This window comes from Eublepharis macularius, chromosome 8 (assembly GCF_028583425.1).
Source record: "Eublepharis macularius isolate TG4126 chromosome 8, MPM_Emac_v1.0, whole genome shotgun sequence".
Classification (NCBI taxonomy): domain Eukaryota; kingdom Metazoa; phylum Chordata; class Lepidosauria; order Squamata; family Eublepharidae; genus Eublepharis; species Eublepharis macularius.
In genome coordinates, this window is record NC_072797.1 from 54,677,015 (window position 1) to 54,703,385 (window position 26,371).

Genomic DNA, 26,371 nt, shown 5'->3' on the forward strand with positions numbered 1-26,371 from the left:
TCTGCTGAAGCTTATGAAAGTACTGCTTATTTATTTATGATAACATTTATATTCCACCTTTCCATATCATTTGAGGCTTACAATAATAGTTTTAAAAAATCCCAATTAAAACCAAAATAAAATAAACCTCGAGTTTCTTCCCCCCCTTAAAATATGTTATAACCCTTGTTTCCATTTTTTCCAAGGTACTACTAATCCTGCAAGGATTCAAACTTAAATTCAAAGATCCTGATCTTTAGGAGGCCTAGAGGAAGATGTCAGAGCCAACAAAAGCTCACACATATTTGACATTTAAGAAACAGCATACATATACGGGAGTACTAGGCAGCATTAATATATAAGCTCCTCATAGAATTTTACAGCTAAGACCATCTTTTTAACCTATCATTTCAGTCACTTGTACATGCTGAATGAGTCCACTGGAATTTCTCCCACTGTCTCAAATGTAAGTTTTTAGTTGTTCAAAAAACTCTTATACTGACAATCATAAAACTTCCACAAAAAAAGAACACTCACTCCACAGTAAAGCCAAACCTGGTTGTCTGTCATCATCTGAGTATGCTTGCTTCATTGCAGCTTGCTTTTTACTATTCTACACATGATTCTCTATTTCTGAACTCATTCACAAGGTGTACCCTTGTCCCATCTTTTTCTACTTATGTGACTTTTTAGCTGACATATTTTACATGAAATCATTTTGTTTTTAACTGCAAGATATGATATCATGAGCTTGACTAGCATAATACATATTGAACAATAGGGCAAACACCACTTAAGTAATTGGATTAACTAAGTCCATCCCTTTACAAGTAAAAAAGCAAATAAAGCAACCTTTTAAATAAACGTGTAGAGGTTAGTCTACTTAGCTCACTTATCCTGCTCTTCCTTCACTTTGTTCCCCAGCCACTTCTACTATCAGTTATCATCAGTTCCCTTTTCACAAGGGGAATATTCCAGGTTCTGCAAGGAATGGCTATGTGTGCTCTGCCAAAATTACAGCTTCACAGAAGACCTTGGTGCTAATATAGCACTGCAACTGAGATTGCATACGGGGATAGTAACATGGAAAAATTTTCTGAAAGCAACAAGGCAAGTATTAAATTAAAAGACAGGTATAAAGAATTCTGAATATCAATGATGAAGATTTTAATTTTAATGAAGGCTATCCTTGCTAAATTTGAAGCTAATGAGAACAAAATGGGTTCACTCTTCATGCTGACATGGTGGTAGCAGGAAGAGTTGGGCAGGCATGGGACTATGATTTCCATGCACTTATGCAGACAACTGCAGCCTATTTCAGGGAATATATTAATACAAGTAGGGTACCTGTGAGGACTTGGGAAAGGTCTGCTTTTCTTCCTACCCTTTCGTTTGCAGCCTCGCAGCTTTACCCCTTTCCCTGTTTCCATCCCTCTCCACTTTGTCTCACCTCTTTTGCTCTGTTTTTCTTTTTGCAATTCCCACATCTCTCTTCTTCTCATTTTTGCCTACTCACTCCTTGTTTCCACTCCAACTACCCACAAGTTTCAGTATGAAACTGTAGCAGCCAGTTCTGAGGCTGTGGCAGACAGTTTCGAGGTCTCACATCTTAGCATTTTAAAATGTTTGTTTTATTCCCATTCTTTTTAAAAATGGTTTTTTCTGCAAACCTGGAATTTGCCCCCCGTTTGTCAAAACATCTATCTGTACATGACTCCATTGTGAAGATTTTTAATCTTCATTTTGAGACCAAGTTAGAATTAGATATAAGACAGACTGCGTTGCAGGAAACTTACCACTTAGGTTTTGATGTATCATATAAATTATACAAGTCCTTCACTGAATTGGAGCCAATACTGGCATAATAAATCACTCAAATGACAAAGAAAAGAATAAGGCAAGAAATCTTAGAAACAGCATTAAATAAAATGTCACTAACCCCAGCCTTGAGCTACTCCTTTCTGTTTCTTGCTTGTTTTAATACCATATAATGCATTTTCTTTGAACGGAGGTTGACAATTTTTTTTAAGGAGAATGGTAACTTCTTCTGTGATAGTATCCAAATAAGATTCATTAATAAACTTCAGTGTTGTAGAGGGATCAAAAATTCCACTTAGTATATACAGATCTTCTTTTATCATTGTGCACAAAGTAGAAATGGAACTTTCATAATCACGGACCACTTTTTCTAAGTTTATTTCTCCACTGCTTTCTGGAACACACTTCCGTAGAAGATTACTAACCAATTTATTCTGTATGTTTTGATACTTGGCTATAACTTCTGACTCAGGATAAAGAAATAAAAGTTGTTGTAGGCACTGAGTTTTAAACTGCAATTGTTGCTGTAAGGTACCAATTTTTGTTTCATGGAGACTTTGTAGTTGGTTTACTAAGAAGCGGCGAAGATGTAATCTTACGTCATTCCAAATACAATGAATATCTGCTGCTGAATCATCTTCAATGCCATGAAGTGAAATATTGGATGTAAACTCAAAAGATGTCCCACTTGGGGTACAGGGAAATATGACACCACACTGACTGGAGAGATCCAGAAGGAAGTGAAGAATAAGTTCTTCTTGGTTTTCTTCACTCTTCAGCAAACTTTGCTAAGAAAGAGGAGGCAACAGTATATGTTAAGATACTATCTGAATAACCTTCCCTGAAGAAAATAGCTCTCTCTAAAACAATACCAGTTATAGTTAACTATTATGTACAAAATGATTTTTTAATTTTATTTCATCAACATTAAAATTTTATTATTTGAAAAAATTACGTTCCTTATACCATTCAATAAATCCAATAAAGTAACTTAATACTACTTATTTCATATAAAGGAAATAAGGGATTCATAGCTCTCTTTAAGGAGAACTTGCTCTACGCATCTGCTTAATAAAATGAAACTCACGACATGATTTATTATATAAGCCATAATATATAAAAATCCTTAAATGCCTTGTGTTTATGATCTCAACCTCTGTGTAAAAATGGTATGTAACTAGTATTATATAAATGCAGTATATATACAATAGTAAAACCATAAGACTGAAAATACACACACACAATCCAACAAATATACGCTTAAAACTTACAGAATGTCAAAAGACAAACGGTACTTCAAAATACAAGAACATTCTTGCAATGTAAAATGTTTTCATATTTAAAAATAATTACTTTCCCCATTTAGGGTTGCCAACCTCCTGGTGGAAGCTGGAGATTTCCTGCAACTGATCTCCAGGGTACAGAGATCAGTTCCCCCAGAAAAAAATGGCTGCTTTGGAGGGTGTTATTATATCCCACTGAGGTCCGTCTCCTCCCAAAACCCCACCCTCTCAAGGCTCCACCCTCAGAATCTCCAGGAATTTCCCAAGGCAGAGCTGGGAAGTGGCAACATACTCCCATTGGCCATCTTTGTCATATATATTGTACACAAAACTGACTTTAGACTCAATATTTTATCTTTTTCTGGGTAACAAAATTGCCTTGAAAACTGGGAGAAAAATAGGAATTTGATTTGAAAAATTAAGTTATGACTAATCCATACAAACAAAAGAAAAAGCTTTCCCGTTTGTTTTGACCAGTCTAGCTATTATGAATTCAATCTGCACTCATTCACATGTGCATAAATCACACTCAAAATCAATTAGATATGGATATATAAATAGATGTGTAATGCCAATCTAAGCAGGCCAAAAAAAAATCTTTCCCCAAACCTGAAGTGAAAAAAATAGTTTATTTACATAATACAGCATGAGCAATGTTGACTTCCTGGTGAAATGAGCAAGACTAATATATGACTTGGTTAAACTAAAAGAATTTCCAGCTGGAAAAAATCATGTACAATATGGAAACCTATGAAAGAACCCAAATAATCTCTTACTAGTAAATCATTTCTCCTGAGTATTTTACAGCTTTTTCAGTCAAATGAATCACACATTTTAACAAGAATGCCCTCAATTTCTTATGTGTATGTATGCACATATGTTTATGTACGTGTGAGTGTGCACACTCTAAACAGGAATACTTTACACACTAGTACACTGTAAGCTAAAATATTACATTAAATTCTGCAAGGACGCACTAACATACGTGTGTGGTATACAAATGCATACATAAAAATCAACACACTCCAAGCATTTTTAGACACAATTCACAATTCATAGTGTCTCTTAATCTTTATAAAGGATAAGAAATAAAATGTTACAACAATCTTAACTTTCTATAATAGTCAAATGTCATTTTAATAAAAATAGAACAAAAGCTTATTAGCAGCCATATCAGCCAATGAGTCTTACTTCTATGGAAGACAAATCCAAAATATGTTCCACAAGGAAGTTTCTGGTGCTGCTTTTGAAGCTTACGCAAAAACATTTTCAATTACAAAAGTCTACCCAAACCTAAGCAGAGTTCAAAGTCTTTTCAAATTGAAAATAAATCTCTAAAAATGGTCACCAGGAGGCTTGCACACACCATCTTGGAGTTGGTACTCCTAAAAGAAGAGTCCCTGCAGTTGGCTTTGAAGCTTTGCAGCTTAGTTCCACATTTCAAAGTCTTTTTGAACACTGCCTATGTTAAGACAGTCTTTTGTATTTGAAAGTCAAGGTTTTAAAAGCTTCAAACAGTGCTGCAGGTGCTTCTTATAAGAATTATGTCCAAAATGGTGGACACAAGTTCTTTTGGAATAGATCATATGTTTCCCATGAGTATATTGTATTAGAGGTAGAAATTTATAGGGATACACAATCAAGCAAAAATCAGCCTGAACTGGATACCAAATGCATAAAGCACATTAAAAAAATATTTTTAAATGCTTCACAAACTATAACTTAACACACAAAAGTTAATGTGTTTGCTTGTAAAATCTTATTGTCAAGCTGTTATAGAATACTTACACTCTTGTAATGTGGCTACTCTACATATTTAAATGTGCTGCATCACAAAACATAAAGTATTAATTCTTTGCAGAAAAGTCATCAGAATCAAGAATTCTGATCCTGTGATACCATTTAACATTATAAATAATTAAGGATTAAACAGACCAAAACAAAATCATTATGAAGTTCATTCAGTAATGCATAACGTGCAATAAAACCTTTATACTATATATTGTATACAGTGACATCCAAAATAACACACAAATAGTTCTGTGCTCTTGAAGCAGTTTTGGACTTGTTTTTCCATGAACAGCAGCCCCCTATGCCACATGCCAAGCCAAAAAAAAAAAAGGTATGAGGTCTGCTTTCAGAGTCAAAAATTCCACTGGACAATTCTTTGGAGCCCAACTCCTTTACATGGAATATGAAATGGAAAGTGTTTCAAAGTCTGCCACTTTTACATGCTCTGGCATGCACAACCAATTAGACCAATTACTACAAATGGCTTCAGCCTTCTCTCTCAGATGTAGAACTCAAGATCATCACTAACACATTCATAAATGTGAGGCTGTAGAGAACTGTACATAAGATTTAATTGACAGGAAATGTAATTTACAGTGCAATCTACTCCAGCCTAATCCTAATGTAATCAATGGATTTAGACTGGAGTAACTTTCCATAGGATTCCACTGTTAGTATAAGACATAGCCACATTCTTTTTAATTGGGTGATTCACCACAAACACATTTCACCAACATGAGTACAGGCTTCCGAAGTATCTTTCAGGAAGAATCCAAGTTGCTTTGACCTACAAAGCCCTAAACAACTTGGTAATTCCAGGGGGGAAACCATGTTACTATACTGTAACAAAATAAAACAGAAGTCCAGCGGCACCTTGCAGACTAACATGAGTTGTAACATGAGTTTTCATGAGTCAGAGCTCACTTCTTCCGTTGCTTATTGGAAGAAAATCATGTCAGATATATTTATAAGTAAATCATAGAACTCTTTTGTATTCCAAAACATATTTGTATTTTATTCTGCTCCAGATGATCTGGCTAGGGCTCTGGAGGCCGTGACTGGATGGTTAAAGCAGAGCAAACTGAAGTTGAATCCAACCAAGATGGAGGTCCTGTACCTGGGCTGTGGGCTGTCGGGTTCAGAGATCCAGCTCCCACCTCTCAATAGGGCCTGGGTGTGGTCCTCATTATCTATGGAAGCCCAGATAATGGTAGTTGCCAGATCGGCGTTCTACTATTTTCGCCAGATCAGGCAGCTAGCTCCCTAGCTCTCACCCCATGACCTTGTGACAGTGATCCATGCAATGGTCACCTTCAGGCTGGACTCATGTAACTCGCTCTATGTTGGGCTGCCGTTGGGCCTGCTCCGGAGATTACAGCTGGTCCAGAATGCAGCGGTGTGGCTTTTGACTGGGACACCGTTCCCGGCTCATATGGCACATGCCTTGCGCCAGCTGCACTGGCTCCCAGTGGAATTCCTGATCAGGTTCAAGGTGCTGGTTTTGACTTTTAAGGCCCTTAGCAGACTGGGACCGGCATACCTTCAGGACCGCCTCTCACTCTATATACCCCGGGGGGCACTTCACTCAGCAGGGAAACATCTACTAGAGATCCCCGGCCCCAAGGAGATCTGCCTTGCCTCGACCAGGGCCTGGACCTTCTCAGCCTGGCCTCAACCTGGTGGAACTCTCTGTCTGAGACAACTTGGGCCCAGCAGGATCTTCCAGCATTCCACTGGGCCTGTAAGACAAGAGATGTTCTGCCAGGGCTTTGGTGGTTGAGGTGGGCGGGCTTCCAGTTGGCCTCCTAACGAGGGGGGTAAGACCCCCTCCTGGTTTTTAGTTCACTGTTGTGCACCAGCCTCCGTGGACCCAGTGATCATGCAGGACTGTGAAATCTGCTGACTGTCTTGAATTTCCCTACAACTTTTAATTCTTTTAGCTGTATCTCTATTTATTGTATATTGGGCTGTGTTTTAATCGGGATGTGATCCACTCTGAGCCTGCATCACGGGGAGAGCAGATTAGAAGTCTAATAAATAAATAAATAAATAAAATTAGATTCCAGCTAATACTGGAATAAATGTTAGTCTTTAACGCACCACTGGACTTCTGTTTTATTTTTCTGAACAATTTTGGCCTATATCACTTACAATACTGGTTTTAAATCCATGAGTTGAGACCCACAGGTGGACCAGGGAATCCACTTCTTGTATGCTCTAACAGAATGAACCATTGGACACTTACCATGAAGCGGCCTTCTCCTCTGAGGATAGGAGGACATCTTGAGAAGGGTGATTCCCACCCTCTTATTCAGGGAGGCAGGATTAATTTGGATTCCCTGTCTTCCAGTAGGTGTTACTCTTCCCTTTAGTTTTGTGACCCCGAAAGCAGTAAAGAGCTTAGAACTATAAGAACAATTACATGCAAGATCATAACAAGAACAGATTAAACTGGAAGAGCAGGAAGTATAGTGAACAAATAAGAGGTAATGTTGAAGCTGAAGTTGACATTGATAATGACTTCGGGAGAAGCAAGATGTCCTCCTGTGCTCAGAGGAGAAGGACCCTTCACGGTAAGTATCCAATGGTCCATTCTGTTAAAGCATACAAGACGTGTATAGATGACCAAGTAGTTGCTTTACAAACCTCTTTGACTGTAGCATGTCTGGCAATGCTGCTCTGGCTGCAGGACTTCGTATTGAGTGAGCAGTAATCTCAGCGGGTATGTCTAGTTTTTTAAAATTTTGTGTGCTTCTACGATGCTTTCAGAGTACATCTTACATCCAGACTATGTCACATGTTTTCTCTTTAGGATGGGCAAATGATAGTAGACGGTTTCGTGACCGTAACTCCTATTTATATATTTATTGCACTTCCTGTAAAGGCTTTTCAGGATGCATTATATATATATCCTGTTAGTGGACTCTTTCCTAAAGGTCAGATGCACGTTGATTACTCCTTGAGAATAGCCTGGTTGGAAGAAGTAATCCTGCTTATTCATCATGCAGTTTGCCGAACGAGGCCTTGCTGGAGCATATAAACAGCGTTGCACTTACTTGTAACTGTTGTTCATCTAGGTCTTCTGTGCAGGTACACACGGGACTGCACACATGCAAGCCTGCCAACTTCGGAGATTTCTAAAGCTCAAAACCACCAGGGGACGCCTCCACCTCTCAGCATGCATGTGCGGCCGTCTTTCCCACCAAAAACGGCCCCTAAGAGGCGAGGTGTCCCCGTAGTACCCTCAGTCCTATTTCGTCGCCATACTCCAAGGTAAGTACCAAGAGTGTTAGCAGGGAAGGAGGGAGGATATGTGTGCCTGCACGGAAGACCTAGATGAACAACAGTTATAGGTAAGTGCAACACTGTTTTTCATCTATGGTCTTTCTGTGCAGAACCACATGGGAGAATACAAAGCTTAAATACCTAGCTGGAGGCAGTGAAATGTTGTCACAGGAAGATTGATTGTAGGACCGCTGTACACACTGCCGTCTCCTTCCTGTCTAGGATATACAAGGCATAGTGCTTGACAAATGTGTCTGTCGAGGCCCACATCGCTGCTTTGCAGGTATTTTGGATCAGAATACCTCTCAGGGGAGCTGCTGAAGATGCCTACGACCTAGTAGAGTGAGCATGAACCTTCAACGGACAAGGTAAGTATGCTGTCTTATACCATAATAAAATTGTCTGAACCACCCCACGGGCCAATGTCTGGGGGCTAGCCCTCCTACCCTTTTTCTGACCCGCAAAACACAAAAAAGGTGGGAATCTATCCTAAAGGGCTTCGAGTGATCCAGATAAGAGGATCGCCCTTCACACATCTAGCGTGTGGAGGGCCCTCTAGGCCTGTGTGTTCTGATTGTGGAAAAAAACAGGTAGAGATATTTCCTGAGACAGGTGGAAACTCGAAACTACTTTTGGTAAGAAATCCCCCTTAGCCCTAAGAACCGCTTTCTCAGCATGCACTTTCAGGTAAGGGGGTTCATAGCACAACGTGGCTAATTCTCCCACCTGCATGGCTGACGTAACAGCCACCAGGAATGCTACTTTAATCAAGAGAAAGCATAAAGGACATGTAGCTAACGGTTCAAATGGCCTAGACATATGCCTAATCAAAACCAAAGGCAACGACCATTGTGGTACTATAGCCCTGACGGGGAAGCAAATTGTTCAAGCCTTTCAAAAATAATTTAGATGTAAAGTGGGAAAATACAGTCTTCCGGTCTACAGGGGGGTGGAAGGCGGAAATGGCCGCCAAATACACCTTGATAGAAAAATTAGATAAACCCCCATTTAAGTTCCCAAAGGAAATCCAGGATTTTGGACAGGGAGGAAGTTAAGGGATCTGAACCCTTCCCATGACACCAAACACTAAACTTATTCCATTTAATAGTGTAAGACTGGTGGGTAGATAACCGCCTCGTATTTTCTAGCACACAAGTCACTCCCTCAGAGAAGGTCTGTCCTGACGGTTCAGCCAGGCTGTCAGTTTGAGTTTGTCTACTCTGTGGTATAACACCCCTCTACAAGCCAACAGATACGGACTCATAGGAAAATAGTACATGTGAGTCTGCAACCTCAGAAGAATGTGGAACGAAGGGTGTCACAGCCAGTATGGGGCTATCAGGATGGCTGACGTCCCGTCCGCCTGGATTTTGCTGAGCACCCTGGCCAGAAGAGGGAACAGAGGGAACATGTAGAAGAGGCGATTGGACCACCTGAGTTGAAACGTGTCCTGAAGTGACTCACGGCCCACACCGACTCTAGAACAATAACGGGAAGTCTTGTTGTTTTCCTCAGAGGCAAACATGTTTACGTCAGGGAAAAACCCACTTGGTAAAAACAGGGTGTAGGTAAGCATCCTGTAGGGACCATTCGTGATTATCCCCTTGTAACCTGCTCAGATGACAACTGTGTTGTCTATGCCAGGAATATGAACTGCCTGCAGCCACACTGACTGATCTGTGGCCCAATTCCAGATTTTCACCACTTCCTTGCACAGAGTGACAGACACCGTACCCCCATTTGTTTATATAAAACATAGCAGTTGTATTGTCTGTAAGTATCTGGACGGTCTTGTTCCTTACAGTATCTGTAAACGAAATCAACGCATATAACACTGCCCTCAGTTCCACCAAGTTGATATGCTCCTGACGTTCAGAATCATCCCACAAGCCATGTGCATAGGACCCCTCACAGTGGGCACCCCAACCTAAGTTGGACGCGTCTGTAGTTACAGAAACATCCAGTTGCCTGTAACCAAACTGAATACTCTTATAGAGGTTAGAATCGTCCACCTACCAGTCTAGGGAAGTAAGGACCTTCCGGGGAATACTAAACCTCTTGTCCTGAGAATCTCTCTCAGCGAAGAGAACTGAGGTAAACCAAAGCTGCAAGGGGCGCATATGCAACCTTGCCAAAGGCACCACCACAGTGGTACAGGCCATATATCCTAACAAGGTTTGACTGAGCCAGGCAGGTTGGAACCTGCACCTCTTGAATTTTTTAATCAATGCTTTTATCTTCAGGGCCCTCTCTGAAGATAAGAACCCCGCATCCCAGGTACCATCAATAACATCTCCTATGAACTGAATAACTCTGGAAGGGGTAAGCTTGGATTTCTTTTGATTGACGAACAGGCCTAATTTTAGGCAGGTGTATAGTGTACTGGAAACCTGCTTGTTGACATCATCAGCTGAATGTCCGACAAGCAGCCAGTCATCTAAATAGGGGATGATACAACACCCTTGGACTCTCAGATAGGCTATGAACACTGCCATGCATTTTGTAAAGTCTCGTGGAGCAGTAGATAATCCAAAGGGGAGAACCCTATACTGGAAAATACAAGTACCATAAGTAAAACGTAAAAATGTCTTGTGCTCCTGAAAAATCGAAAAATGAAAATAAGCGTCCTTCAGATCTATGACCGCAAACCAGGACTAAGAAAGTATCAGGGCTAGGACCACCTGGATAGGTCAGAGACCCCCGTCTTTTTTCTTCACAGCAAACAAATTGGAGTAAAAACCCAAAAGTGAGGAACTATCTGTAACCTCCTCAATAGCCCCTTTTTCCAGAAGGGCCAACAGTTCAGCCAATATCCCGGGTTGGGATCCTTGAACAGAGAAAGTAGGGAGTTGCAGACAAGGTAACTGTAAAAATTCAACTTTATAACCAACTAGCTTGATGCCCGTGCTTCGCTACGGTATTTAACTACCTTAAATCCAGTTATATTATTTATGGGTATGTAACTTTTTTGGGTTGGGGGGGTGGGGGTTGAGTTGGTTTTGTAGTATAATAGCATAGTACCTGAGCTTCAAAAAAGTGTTTGAATACAGCAAAGCATATTGATGCCTAAAACTGATGAAGTGAATTTTGAAATGTAATATTTACTGAAGAAATTTTTAAAAGGAAAAGATTGTAGTGCAATAAATAAAGTGAAAAATACGTACAACTTTTTTTTTCTACTGAAGGACCTCTTTGTAGACCTCATTGGTGGTTTTCTCCCACTTTGGAGCCCCCATTTTGAGGAGAAGCTTGTGGGCTGGGAAGCCTGGAGGGTTGAGCATGTTGAGGAACTCCACAGGGTAGTGGACCACATCATCCATTTGCATCACTGAGTCCACAGATCTGTACTCCATTTCTGCCCCTTCGAGGGAGTTGTGTTTCATTAATGATGGCAGTCTTGTCATTCTTGGGGGTCAGAATGGCATGCTTGCACAGCCTGTCTATGGGTATATTGTGGCTGTTAGGTCTCCTAGGGTTGTCACTACTGTGCCAGGCCTGCAGGGATGGTCACCTTTCCCTTGGACTCAGGTCTTGCTGGCACTTGGCCAAAGCTGCTCAGTGCATTGCAGGAGTACGATGTGCATATTACTTTACCGCATCTCTAAGTTGCTTCCTCCTTTTAGCATCGGTATATCTTGCACAACGTCTGCCAGGAGGCTTCTTGGAGGCAGTAAGAGGTGATGGCTGCAAGAGGTGTGAGGTGGAGTTGGACTGAGGGAGGGGTGGTATGGTGGACACTTCGGCAGATTCATGTGAGGGGTTCACATTGAAATGGCCCCTAGAAAGGCCATGCACTATCTCCCCATGAACATTTAAGAACTCAGTTGCCATACTGACTTTTATATAAAATCCCTTTTCAGGAGTCTTGTGCTGTCTGTCTTCAACTGTCTGCAATTTCCTTTACCTGTTTTTTACTTCAGAATACAGTGTTCCACAGCTGACCCATCAGCCTTCCAGCCACACAGGAAAGCTAGGCCCCACAGGCAGATTGGCAATCCTAGAGGGGAAGATTGGGAGGTGTATTTTTACCTCCAGACACATTCAATGACTCCCAATAGCAACTATATACTCTTTAGAATATTGGAGAGATGACCAATCAAGGCTGCATATGCAAATGACATCAGAGACGAGTGGCAGTTGGCAGGGTGGGGAGAGGAGCACCCTGCCAGCCACACAGGGAGCTGTATCCCTAAGGGAAAACACATTTGACCCCTTTTTACCACCTTAGGGGGCAAATTTCTTAAAAGCCCTTTTTAGTGAGCCTCCACATCACAAAAGGAACATCCTCTCCAAATTTCACGCTTCTAGGTCCAGGGGTTTGGGCTGGGCATTGATGAGTCAGTCAGGATAGTCTTTATATATATAGATTTGAACTATCTGTAAAACCCATTACACCACTCAGACAAATAAGAACTCAGCCTGACCTCAAACATCAGATCAGGGCCCTGTAATTGTCAGAATTGCTTATGGGAGTGGGCCTGCTCTTTACCCTGCTGCTGTTGAGCTCCCTGTTTGTTCTTATGGCCTTGTTTCCTTCTAGAAAAGGATGACTGCTGGCTCTGGTAGGGTCATTGGGATTGGTAGGCATACCTCTGGTACGGGTGGAAGCGATTTTGGTGACTCCTTGTGAAGGATCTATACTGAGATCTGCTGCAAGGATGTTGTTGAGGAAGGACTCCATACAAAAGTGCCGTAAGTCTGTCCTTTTATTTCTTGGATAAGTATTCATCCATCTTTTCTGAAAATAAAGACTGTCCTTCAAAAGGGAGATAGAGGGGTAGAGAAGGAAAACAGGTATTTGATGCTTCATATAATTACGGTAGCAAGAATAACATATGTGAGGTATTGGAAGAAGATAGAGGTACCATAGAAAGGAGAAGTGATAGAAAAAATCTTAGAAACAGCAGAAATGGATGTCTTAACAGAACTGATAAAAGAACAAAGTAGAGGTGATTTGCAGAAAAGATGGACCCCCTTTTATAGATGGGTCAAATCAAAATATGGAACAAGAAATTAAGTATTGGATATGAGGATAGGAGAGAATACTTACTAGAATCAAGCAGGGTAGCCTTACAGGAAAACTAGGTTTTGAATAAGGAAAAGGAGATATAAAGAGGAAGGAACTGTAGAGATGGAAAATGAATATAATATACACTTCGTTGCATACTATCGCCTTTGATCTCCTTTTTTTAAATCAATTTTTATTGAATGGGTTAACATACATTCCCATAATGCATAATACAACTACATTTACCCTTTAGAGCAATATATATGCCCCCATCCCTTCCCCCTCCCCCTCCCCCTCTTCCCTTTTTGACTCCCAACAGCACTATAACCCCTTTATTTCTTATTATCTCTATTCAAATACTTGTCCCTATTATAAAAGGTAAAGCTTTTACCTATTCTCTATACATCTTATTAATTGTCCAGAGACCACAACTGTCCTTTCACATCCCAGTTACTTTCGAGATACTCCTTAAGTTTCCCCCAGTCATTTAAAAATTCACTTGGATTTTGTTCTTTCAGTTTCCTTGTCATTTTGTCCATCTCCGCCATGTACAAGAGTTTTTGGATCCAATCTTCAACTTCTGGTATTTCTTCTTGCTTCCAATACTGTGCATATAGTAATCTTGCTGCCACCGTCATATAAAATAACAGTGTTCTATCCTTCACATTAACTTTTTGCATATTCATTCTTAACAACAACATTTCAGGGCTCTTCAACAAATTACATTTCATAATTAATAACATTTCCATATATATCTTTGACCAAAAAAGCTTGGCCTTGTCACATGTCCACCACATATGATAAAAAGAACCCTCATGTTTTTTACACCTTTGATTTCTTATGATGTTGTGTTTGATATCCCATGATATATGTGTACATGTGTATATGTATGTATTCTTATTGATTTTTTTTAAGGGAGATCCTCAACCTTATTTTTGGTCTCCGTCAGGAACGCTGTAGTTCTCAGCCATGCAAACCTACAAAGCATGACAGCGAAAAGCAAAGACCTGATGGAGGGATCTGCCCTGTTTTGTCCCACATTAATTTGATGGCGAAATAACTGAACTGCCTCCACTTGAATGACTCTGAGGAAGACTCTTTGGTCCTCAGGCAACTGAGGTATGAAGGTAGGCACTTTATTCCAAAGAAGCAGCTGGTAAGCTGCTATCATAAGCACATAATTGGAAATTTTAATGCTGAAAGCGGCAGAGGTGTAGATCTTCCACCCCATCGCATCTATTCTCCTACTCTCCTTATCGGAGAGGATGGATAGAGAACTTTGCTTAGGCTTGGCTTGGATTTCCTTGGTGACAAGTGAAGGAGGAGGAGGATGTACAGACAGGAATGGTAAGAGATCATCCTTTGTCCTATAAAGGTTGTCGACTTTCCTGTTGTTGGCAGGAGTGGAGGCTGGCTTCAAGCTCAGGCCAGTCAAAAGTTCCACAAAACCTTCAATCACTGGGAAGGTGACAGCAGGAGTAGACCCTGAATAAATATGCTGCAGAATCTTATATTTAGATCTTGGTTTTGTGGATGCCACGTCAATTTCCAAGGCTCTAGCCATGCGCTGGAGCAACTCATTGTACGCACGGAAGTCATCCGTGGGGAAGGCCTCTTCTGACGGACCAATCACTTCCTCTGGAGTCACTGGACCTGGGGTGTAGGGCACTCCCCTCAAACTCCACTTCAGACAGATGCAGGATGTGCCTGGAGCCAGCATAGGAATAAGCTCTCACAGAAGGGGACCTGGAATATTCTCTGATCACGTGTTCCGAATAATAAGAGCCCTCCCTGTGGTGATGGTAGGGAGCTGGGTCATTGAGCAAACGACCATCTCTGGAGTAAAGGCTGTCCCTCCTGTGAGCGTAAGGATTCATCCTATGTCTGGAGCGTCCTCTCCCCTCTTGAGACAAACATGATGACCAAGAGCCTTGAGAAGGTGATCCAGCCCATCCCGATGGAGTAGGTAGTTTCTCTATAAGGATCACGTCTTCCTCCATCCAGGACCTGGAGTGGGGAGTACTGTGGGACAATGAATGGTCCCCTGATTCCCGGTGTTTCTTGCCAGGGGGTTTCAGATCTGACCTCACTCCAACGCTCAGCAGGTGATTGAGGTGAGATTACACGCTCCAGGATTGCTTTGTCATGCTTGAAAGAGTGATGTTTCTTCTTTTTCTTCTCCAGACCGGCCGCGGACGGTTCCGAAGCAGTTGTTGGAACCAAAGCCTTCGGAACTGAAGAGGCATTCCTCTGGTTCCGAGGGGATCATCAGTCCAAAGAGGTAGTCGACGCCGAAGGCATTCCACTCCAAGGGGTTCTCAGGGCCAAAGCCCTCAAGGCCACGGAGTTGTCATGTCAGCTCCAAAGGTGTTCTTGACTCCGATGGAATCGGATCCAAAGAGGTAGTTATGGCCAGTTCAGAGGCACTCCGGGCCAAAGCGATTGGATCCGATGACAGTCGGGATTCTGAATAGGCCGGGGATGAGCTGGAGCGTGGTGGTTTAGCTCCTGAGGACCTGGGACCAGGTTGGGTAGATGACCCGGACGAGGCAAGGATCTTTGCCGTGGCCAGTGGATCGGTAGCAGCCACGGCCCGTTGCCATAAAGAAGCTTGCAATCTACCTGCCTGTTCTGCTCTGGCCTTCGGGGTGAAAGTACAGCAGAGTTTGTAGGCCTGTGTGTTGTGGGTTTCCCTTTAACAAGATGGGCAGTTTGAGTGACCATCCGAACGGGTCATTCTTCGATAGTAAGATACACACTGCTTGAATAAAGCCTTCTCCGACATCAATGTTAGAAAGACGCCTCGATCAAAAAAAGGAACGAGCGAGCTAGAACCTCTAGAGTCGGCAGCAAAAGAGGAACTGAGGGTACTATGGGGGTGCCCCGCCTCTTAGGGGCCATTTTTGGCAGGAAAGATGACCGCGCATAGGCACTGGGAGGTGGAAGCCTGGAGGGGATTTTGTCTTGCTGCTGGACCATCGACCTTGCACCAGTGGATGTTCTAGTGCTGCTCCCCATTTGGGCAGACTAGTGTCTGTAGTCACTTCTTTCTTTCTTTCTTTCTTTCTTTCTTTCTTTCTTTCTTTCTTTCTTTCTTTCTTTCTTTCTTTCTTTCTTTCTTTCTTTCTGAGTAGAGGTTTTATTTAAAAAGAAAAGATATGAATAACAATAGAAAGTGCATAGGAACTTATACGAGCACTATATTTGAATTAGATTTAAACTAACAAAAAAAAATTCAAACGGCACAACTAAATTATATGATAGCTCTCTTCCTCCTCCCTCAGTTGCATATATCCAGACTTCAATGTCAACTATTTTTAATCAGTCATTTCTTTTGTATTTTAACTCTATAATATAATTACCTTAATTAATATTTGTTTTAACCTAAATAATCAAAGAAATCTTTCAATTTTTTCCAGAATTCCGATATTGGTCTATTGTGTGCATAGGAAGTTAATTTAGCCACTGATGCATATTCATATATCTTGTGTGTCCACTCAGGCATGTCAGGGCACGAATCTGACCCTGCATGTCAGGGCACGAATCTCTCATGGCTGTCACCATATACTGGAAAAGATCTGTATGTTCTTTTGTAACATTGTTTGGTAAAATATTTAATAGCATATTTTTCAGGTTCAGCTCAAACCTGAGCCTAAGAATCTTCTGCATTCTTTATCCAATATCTTTGTGCTTCCTTGCATGTCCATCACATGTGATAAAACGTTGCATGCATACTTCGACATTTCCAACACTATAGTGCTTACTAATTCTCACGATATCTTTGGGCATAGTATACAATCTAAAGAACATTTTGTACCAATTCTCTCTTAATAATTGGCAATCTGTTAATTTAATATTTTTGGTCCATAGATATTCCCATTGATTCATGGAGATGGTTTCTCTGAAGTTTTCCATCCACCTTAACATACAATTTTTAACTTGTTCCATTTCGGTGCGGTGTTGCAATAGAATTTTATAAACTTTTTCCTAGTAAATGCTTCAAGTCACCGTTATTAGTAATTCAAATTGTTTTTCTCTTAATCTGCCACCTTCTTTGAGAGTTTGTTCTTTGAACTTAGATACTATTTGATGATATGTTAACTATGGAATGTTTTCCCTTGAGCTTGGATTTCTTGCCAAGTTTTCAAATTCCCTTGCTTTGCTGTCATAAATTCATAGCTGAACCGATCAATTTTATTGGCGTTTATTGGCGACATCAGTGATGAGATTGGTGGGCTCAATTTATTTCTGTATTGAAATCGTATTTTAAGTAGTCCATCTCTTAGTATATGAACACTATCTTGCTTTTGCATGGATTTTACTGATTTCTTAAGCCGTAAATAGTTATGAATACCCTCTTTAGCAGCTGGCACAGCACAGGATGGATATGCGCTCGAGTAGGCGTTCCTGTAAGAATGCATGCCACTTCATTCTGGACCAGCTGTAGCTTCCGAGTCAGGCCCAAGGGCAGCCCAGCGTAAAGTGAGTTGTCCTGCTGTTCTGGTTGTTTTCAAGCTGCATTCCCTCAGTGAGGTTGAGATAAACTTGTAGCAAAGGTATTTTTATAGAGCTAAACCACAGAAGTCTGCCTACTTATTTCCAATGCACTAATGTCAAACTCTGCTACCTTATTTATCTCATTATAATCTACACCCCCACAACAGAGGTTATGGACTCAGATGCTTTAAGAGTCGACTCTGTGTGTTCTTAGCTTGATAAAGCAAGATATTTTTAAAAGGGAAACTTTTTCTAAGCCTTTCCCCTGGACTTGCAAACTCGAGGCAACCTCTAGTCACCAAGTCTGCCACTGAAGCACAAGCTTGCAATGAGCTGGAATTCATCCTCCATCTACTCAAAGACTTTGGCATAGACAAACTAAACCAATTTTTATATTTTGCAGGTACCCTCATCAAACCACCTGAGAAGAAGCTGGAACAGCTACACAAGAAGATAAGCCTTCATGACTTGAGCTCCGGCACTTGAGAAGGGGTGTTAGGTTTCATTTGGAAGTGTCCTACATTCAGTCATGAAAGAGTTAAATTGTTATTCTGTTTGTTTAGTCAGATAGCAAGTTAGCATTGAACCACTTAGGTGTCGAGAAAAAGTTCCCACCATAGAAAGGGGAGTCTCTAGTTTTAATGAAGGAATCTAGGAATGTCTATTGGATGAGCCAGTTTATTGGGGGGCAATTAGCTATTTATTTATTTATTTATTTATTTAATTAATTGTATTTTAATAGCAACATATACTATGGTTTTATTGCTCTTTGTTCACTGTGTCTGAGGAGAGATGTAGAAGATGCAACTTCTTCTCAGACAGTCTGTTCTATGTCTCAGTTCAATCTCAGTTTTTCTCTCTCCAAGTTCCTAGCCTAGCCTTCAAGATGTAGCCAATCTGGCGTTTATTACTTTTCTACCAAATGTACCCTTTTTATCCTGTTATTTAGTAAAGGTATTTTCATAGAGCTAAACCACAGAAGTCTGTCTACTTATATTTCCACTGTGCTAATATCAAACATTGCTACTCTGCTACCTTATTTATCTCATTATAATCTGCACCCTCCCCAACAATTACTGTAGCCAGGTCTCAGGATAAGAGATAGGGTGCCAGTTGCCTGGCCTGTTGGAGATGAAAAAAGGCAGACCTGGCAACGGTTGTGACCTGGGCCTCCACTGAAAGTGTGGCACACCCAGGCTTCTCACCATCAATGAAGGCTTCAGTTGTACCCTGTCAAGGGTTGGGGAGCTGGGTCCCCAACCTCCCTGCTCCACAACCCAGACACAGAACCTCTGTCTTCAGGGGATTCAATTTCAGGCAACTCTGACATAGCCATACTGTCACGGTCTCAAGACCCTTGGCCAAGGAATCCGGAGCACAGTCAGACTGGTTGTCCATCAACAGATAGAGCTGGGTGTCATTCATATACTGGTGACAACCCAGCCCAAAATTGCAGACTTCCTGGGTGAGGGGGCACACATAGATGTTAAATAGTATTGTGGAAAGAATTGCCCCGAGGAATGCTGCATGCCAAAGAATGGCGGGTGGACATCTGTTCCCCAAACGTCACTCTCTGTCCCTGACAGCTGAGGAAGGAGCTCAGCCACTGCAGGGCTGTCCCATAAATCCCCACATTGGTGAGGCGGTGGGTCAAGAGATTGTGATCAACCATGCTGAACGCTGCTGTAAGATCTAGCAGTATCAGCAATGCCGATTCACCTCGATCCAGGTGTCGCTACAGATCATCTGTGAGAGCGGCCAGAGCTGTCTCTGTACCATGGCCAGGCTTGAAGTTGGACTGGAATGGGTCCAAGATAGAGGCATCATCCAGGCATACGTGCAACTCTTCCACTACCGCCCTCAATTACCTTACCCAGGAATGGAAGATTAAAAATTGGATGGTAATTGGCTGGATCAACAGCATCCAATGATGTTTTCTTTAATAAGGGCTGCACCACTGCCTCCTTCAACGAGTCTGGGAAAACCCCAGAACTCAAGGAAAGATTAATGATGTCAGCTAACGGGACCCAAATCCCAGCACCGCCAGTTTTCTCCAGCCATGGTGGGCACGGGTCCAGTGGGCATGTGGTAGATTTCACAGCATGCAGGACCCTGTCTATCGCCTCCTGGGAGAGTGGCCTGATCTTATATCAACTCTGAAGATGGCCAAGAGACTTCCAGTTCCTGTACTGCATCAATCATGGTGGACAAGTCCTGGTGGAGTGACCAGATCTTATCTGCAAAATAATCTCCAAAAGCCTCACGGCTTATCATTGAATTTACATTTTTATTTGTCTCATGCATAAGGGACGTTAAAGCCCTAATCACTCTGAAAAGTTGTGCTGGGCAAGAACTAGCAGGCGCAATGGAGGCTGCATAGTAATCTCTCTTTCCAGCTTTCACTGTGACCTCATAAACATCCTGTAAGATGTTCTTGTCTCTTCGTCATGGAGTCACCGCCACAATCGCTCTAGCTGTCCCAGCTCCCGTTTCATCTGTCATAGCTCCTCAATATACCAGGGAGCTATTCTAGTTCGGGGGTGGAGAGGGTGACGGGGAGCAATCTCATCAATGGCATCAGAAAGATGGCATTACAGTCCTCTATCTATTTCTTTAATCCCTTGTTATTTTGTGTTCTTGTTCCAGTTTCTTCAGTTTTTGGATTAGACTGTCCATAACTCCCAACATTTCTTTTTTCGTTCTGGACACTATTGCTAACAAGGTTCCTCTTATGTAGGCTTTACCAGCTTCCTATATTGTTATTGGATTAACATCTGCTGTAGTATTTATCTGGAAATAATATCAATTGTTTCCAACTTTTTTGTAATACATCCTCCTGTAGCAATAAAGTATCATTTAATCTCCATCTTCTTTCTTTCCTCCACTTTGACAAATTATCTCTATCAGATTGTGGTCTGCTAGAGTCCTTGAGAAAATTCCTGCTTTTGTCAACAAGCTTTTAGATATCCAACACATATCTATTCTGGAATACATTTGATGTATATCTGAGAAGAATGTGTAATCTCTTTCTTTTGTGTGCAACCATCTCCAAACATCTTCCAATTCCAAAGTGGACATATAATTGGGCATGTACTTGGGCAGATTCCTTCCCGACCTTGTAGATCTATCTATTTTTGGGTCCAGGACACAGTTCATATCTCCCAAACTCAAAATCTCTCCCTCTTGAAAACCTAGTAACATATGAAAATATCTCTCATAAAACTTCTTTTTGCCATTATTTGGTGCATATATTGACGTCAGTGTCCATACTTGTCCATCAGAAAGTCTTATTTTTAAAATCAGATTATGTCCCCTGACCGTCTTTTAATTCTTGAAAAATCTCCAGGCTTTTAATAATGTATAGTGCCACATTCTTTTTCTTCACTTGTGATAATGAAGTATAAACCTTGCCCATTTTTTTATAATTTAGTAGGTGTTCTTGATCTTTTTAATATGGGTTTCCTGAATATGTGATAACCTGTTTCAATACTGGACTGCAGTAATGCTTAACTTGCAGAAGGTTGGTCATCCTTGCCTGCTGTATGAGACTGGGTTGGGTGAGGTCATAATTTGTAGTTGTCAGGGACTCAGTAGTCACTATAAGGGCCTTGTATGTAGTTAACACTACTGGATGTCGATACTTGGAATCAGTAGGCCTATCAATGAGTACCTGGCCTTGATGATCACATGTGGCGTCTCCTTTCTCTTCTTTGCCTCTGTTTTGGTTAGGAAAATTGTGTATTGTGTCTAATAGGGCTCCCAGATGTTCTACTCACTGTTTGGATTGTAAGGAACTCCTCTGTAAGTTGATCAGGAATTGTAAGCTTGTAGACATGCAGAGCTTGTCCTGATCCAAGTTGTCCAGATGAGGGTGTACATGAATGCTTTCCTTTCTTAATGTTACAACCGGGTTGATCAAGATCTTTGTGAAGGTCCTCGGTGCTGTGGAGTGACTGAATAGTAGTTCTCTGAACTACTAGATAGAGCACCCCTGCACAGAAAAAGAGGAATATTCTGTGCCCAGAAAGAATTGGAATGTGAAGTAAGGTAGTCCTCTGGTGTAGTTTGGCTCTGAGATCCAGGAACAGTAAAAGCTTTGACCCAAACTCAGGACCCTCTGCATGCAAGGCAAGTGGTCCGTCATTGAGCCACGGGCCCTCCATAGCATGGATTCTTGATAGGTCTCATCATCCCCAATTTGAAGTGCTTCAGTTTGATAAACGTGTTGCTATATTTTGAGTCTAGTATTGCCCTTCAATCGCTATTCTTTTTTTGGCATTGTGAAGAATATGGAGTATACTCCTTTTCACCTTGTCTCAGGGGAGGAGAGGCATGAGAAAAGAAGAGTTGTACTTACCTGTGACAAGAGTGTTTTCTACCTGAAATGCAGGATTTAGAGTCTCTGTGAAGTCACAGCAACAGTCACTATGAAACACTCAGTTATTTGTAGAAATAAATTGAACTCACAACAACTTACAGCAAATAAATGCTACTTCTTAAGAAGCCAGTGGGCTTTTATCTTTTCCTACAAAGATGCAATCTGCTATGAGAGATGTTCAGTGGCCTCAATTCGTAACACTTTGGCTCATGCTCTTATGTTCCAGGATAGGATTAAACATGTTTCATACTCCCTTCAAAGGGGTGGTAGGAAGGTCATAATAATATGTTGAGCAATAGCTTAAGAAAAAAAATTGCAACAGGGGATTTCTGGTTCCCACATAGGCTAACAGTTTATAGCATTCACTTTCTACGATGACTGCAATAGAGATGAAGTTCTATTTAATCTGCAAATCATCAACAATAGTGATGACCACTAAAATGAAGAATAAGTTTACTTAGGGTTACAGCAGGGGCCCTGCCAGTAGCCAATTCAAAGAGAGTTAAGGCACCCTTTCTGAGTAGCAGGATGGTTGTAGAAAATATCTAGATCCCACTTTTCATCCCCAGTGTGGACTCAAAGTGGATACATTTCATACCTTTCCATTCCATCCAAACAAAAACCCCACTAGGCAGGCTGGGCCTAGAGAATGCAACAGGCCTGAGGTCACAGACAAGTCTCCCAAGCAGCACAGAAATGGAATCTAGATCTCCCAGATCCCAGCCTGATGTTCCCACCATTACACTGAACTGGTTCTTGTTAGAAAGGAATGATCCCAGGGATAGACTGAACACAATTGCAACAACAGCTAACTACCAGCAGGGGAAATTGTAATGCTGTGAAGTATGTTTCATGTTTTATGTTGGTCCCAGGATAGTAAAATCTGAAGCAGTTGGACTACAGTCCAGGGTTTACTCATGACTACAAGAGCTGGCTGAATAGGATACCCAGGAGCCCACCAGCGGTGGGCAAACACCCGTGGATTTGCCCCTCTTCTGGGAGCAAACCCCCAGAACATGCTCGCCAGTACCTTTCTGCATGTAATTTAACCCTGTTGCTTCAGGTCCTATCCTCTGCTGCCAACTGGAACAGCAGAGGATATGAACAACTGGAGATCCTTGCCCTCCTCCAATTGACAGCCTTTCAAGAGAGCAAACATGTCCCCCCTCAATCTCCTCTTCTCCAAACTAAATATTCCCAACGCCCTCAGCCTTTCCTCATAGGGCTCAGTCTCCAGACCCTTGATCATCCTCGTCGCTCTCTTCTGCACCCTCTCGATTTTGTCCACATCCTTTTTGTATTGAGGCCTCCAGAACTGCACATAGTACTCCAGGTGCGGCCTGACCAAGGCAGTATAGAGAGGGACTCTGACCTCTTGCGATTTCAATGCAATGGCCCTTTTGATACAACCCAAGACTGAGTTTGCCCTTTTTGCCACTACATCACACTGACTGCTCATATTTAGTTTACAGTTCGCTCTTACCTCAAGATCTCTTTTGCATACACTACTTCCCACAAGTGTATCCCCCATCCAGTATTTGTGCTTCACATTTTTGTGACCCAGATGTAATACTGTGCACTTACCTATGTTGAATTGCATCCTGTTCACAACTGCCCACTTCTCCAGAGTATTCAGGTCTTGTTGAATTTTAATTCTATCTTCTTGAGCGTTTGCCAACTCCTCCCAATTTGGTATCATCAGCAAATTTAATGAGTAGCCCGTCAATGATCATCCAGATCATTGATAAGAATACTGAAAAGTACCAGGCCCAGAACCGAGCCCTGTGGCACACCACTGAACACCTCCCTCCAATCTCATGAAATGCCATTGACCACCACTCTTTGGGTGCGGTCCTCTAACCAGTTCCATATCCACCGAACTGTCCTATAGTTCAGTCCACAGTCTTCCAGTTTACCCATTAGAATGTCATGGGAAACCTTATTGAAAGCTTTGCTGAAATCCAAGTAAATCATGTCAACAAAGTTCCCGCGATCCAGTAAGCTTGATCGAAGAAGGAAACCAAGTTGGTTTGACAAGATCTGTTGGGGACAAAATCATGTTGACTTCCTTGGATCATTAAGCAGTCATTCAGATGCTTACAGATTGATCCCTTTAAAATCTGCTCTAATATCTTCCCAGCAACAGAAGTCAGACTAACCAGCCTGTAGTTTCCCAGGTCATCTTTCTTCCCTTTCTTAAAGATTGGGATAACATTCTCTCTTCTGCAATCTTGTGGCACATCCCCAGTCTTCCAGGAGGATTTGAAGATGATGGACAGAGGCTCAGCAAGTTCTCTAGAAAGTTCTTTGAGCACTCTTGGGTGCACACCATCCAGCCCAGGGGATTTGTATTTGTCCAGTATAGCCACGTGCCTCTCAACAACCTCTATGTCAATGTCAACTAGCCACCCAGGTGTCCTGTCATGTCTTCTACCATCTCTAGATGGGCTCGAGTCCTTCAAGGAGAAAACAGAGGCAAAAAAGTCATTAAGCCTGTCTGCTTTTTCTCTGTCCTCCATCAGAGTTTCTCCTTCTACTCCCAACACTGGTCCAATTGCCTCTTTTACCTTGCGTTTGCTTCTCACGTATCTGTAGAAGTTTTTCTTATTGTAGCGAGGTCCCCTAGCCAGACCCAACTCATACTAAGCTTTGGCTTCTCTGATGGCTGATCCGCAGTACCTAGTAACCCTTGTATATTCCTCTTTAGAGGTCTGTCCTGCTCTCTATTTCCTGAACATTTCCTTTTTCTCCCTTAGCTTATTCTGGCGCTCTCTGTTCATGCACATCAGTTTCTTGGAGCCCTTACCATGTTTCCGTCTTGCTGGAACACTGAGGGCTTGAGCTTGCAAAAGCTCATGTTTGAGAAGAGCCCACTTTTCACTTGCTCTTTTCTCTTCCAGCACACTCCCCCACGGAATGACTCTCATCAAGCCTCTGAGTTCATTGAAGTTGGCCCTATGAAAATCTAACCTATGAGTCTGGCTACAAACTTCCTTGGCCCCCCACAGCAACTGGAATGCAAGGAAGACATAGTCATTTCCCCCTAAGGTCCCCACTACCTTTACACCATCTACCAATTTTTCCCTGTTGGTTAATATTAAATCTAGTATGGCCGAGCCCCTTGTAGCTTCCTCCACCATTTGAATAAGGAAGTTATCAGCCAGGCAGGTCAGGAAGTTATGTGATCCTTGTCGCTTTGCTGACCTTGTCTCCCAGCACACATCGGGGAAGTTGAAGTCACCCATAATTATAGGGTTCTGATGTCTGGATACTACCAATCTGTTCAAGGAGGGCAGCATCCATTTCCTCTCCCTGGTCAGGCGGTCTGTAGCAGACTCCAACAACAATACCCATTGTCCTTCCTCCCCTTATTTCCACCCATATACTTTCCACTGGGTTGTCAACCACATTCTCCAGAATCTCCTGACAATCAAGCCCTTTCCTCACATACAATGCCACTCTGCCTCCTCTTCTACCCTTTCAGTTTTTCTTGAACAACTCGTACCCATCCACTACCACATTCCAGTTATGGGAATCTTCCCACCAAGTCTCAGTAATTCCTACTATATCGTAGCCCTCTGTTTCCTTTTTATTACCCATACTTCAGGCATTGCTATATAGGCACTTTTAGCCTTGTACCTTTGTTTGATCTGTCCAGTGGACCCCTGCTGTTATCACTTCTTCACTGAAATCTCCTTGTTGATTATCCCCTTCCCCTTGCGGCATCAGTTTAAAGCTCTCCTGATGAAACTCTCCAGGTTCTTTCCAAACATTTCCGTCCCTGATCTTGAGAGGTGAAGCCCATCATGTGCCAGAAAACCTCTGAGAAAACTCATCCTGTGGTCTCAGAACCCAAAGTGCTCCTGCCGACACCACCATCTCAGCTAACGATTCACCTCAAGTATGGTCTGCACATTCCTCTTCCTTTGACAGAAAGGATAGAAGAGAATACCACCTGTGCACCAAATGTCTTCAACTGCCTTCCAAGAGCTTCATAGTCTTCTTTAATTCTTGCGATGATATTCGTGGCCGAATTTTGTTTTTTTTCTGGTATAGGTTTCCTCTCTATCTGCCTTAATAGGCCAGCTAGGATTCCTTTTGTATGAAAATTGCCCCTTCTACAACCTCTATTTCGGGGGCAAGGGCTGAAAGAAGAACCAGACGGAGACCTGTCTCTTCCCTCAGTGCGTGGACAACGAATTTGGCAATCTCTTCTCATAGATAAGTAATCAAGTTTAGGAGATCCAGGGACAGCCTCATAGTGCCTGACCTGGTTGCATTACTCATGAGTAGACCTTCATCATCCGTGCTGGGGCTGTTGCTATTGTTAGT

General features: G+C 42.0%; 1 protein-coding gene across 1 annotated transcript in view; it reads right to left on the reverse strand.

The window, feature by feature from the left end:
- Positions 1 to 26,371, reverse strand: part of KIAA0825 (KIAA0825 ortholog) — a 514,789-nt gene that overhangs the window by 435,171 nt on the left and 53,247 nt on the right. Inside the window, exon 4 of the mRNA XM_054987566.1 lies at positions 1,919 to 2,585. Coding sequence (XP_054843541.1) covers positions 1,919 to 2,585 — 667 coding nt within the window. The remainder of the gene's footprint in view (positions 1 to 1,918; positions 2,586 to 26,371) is intronic.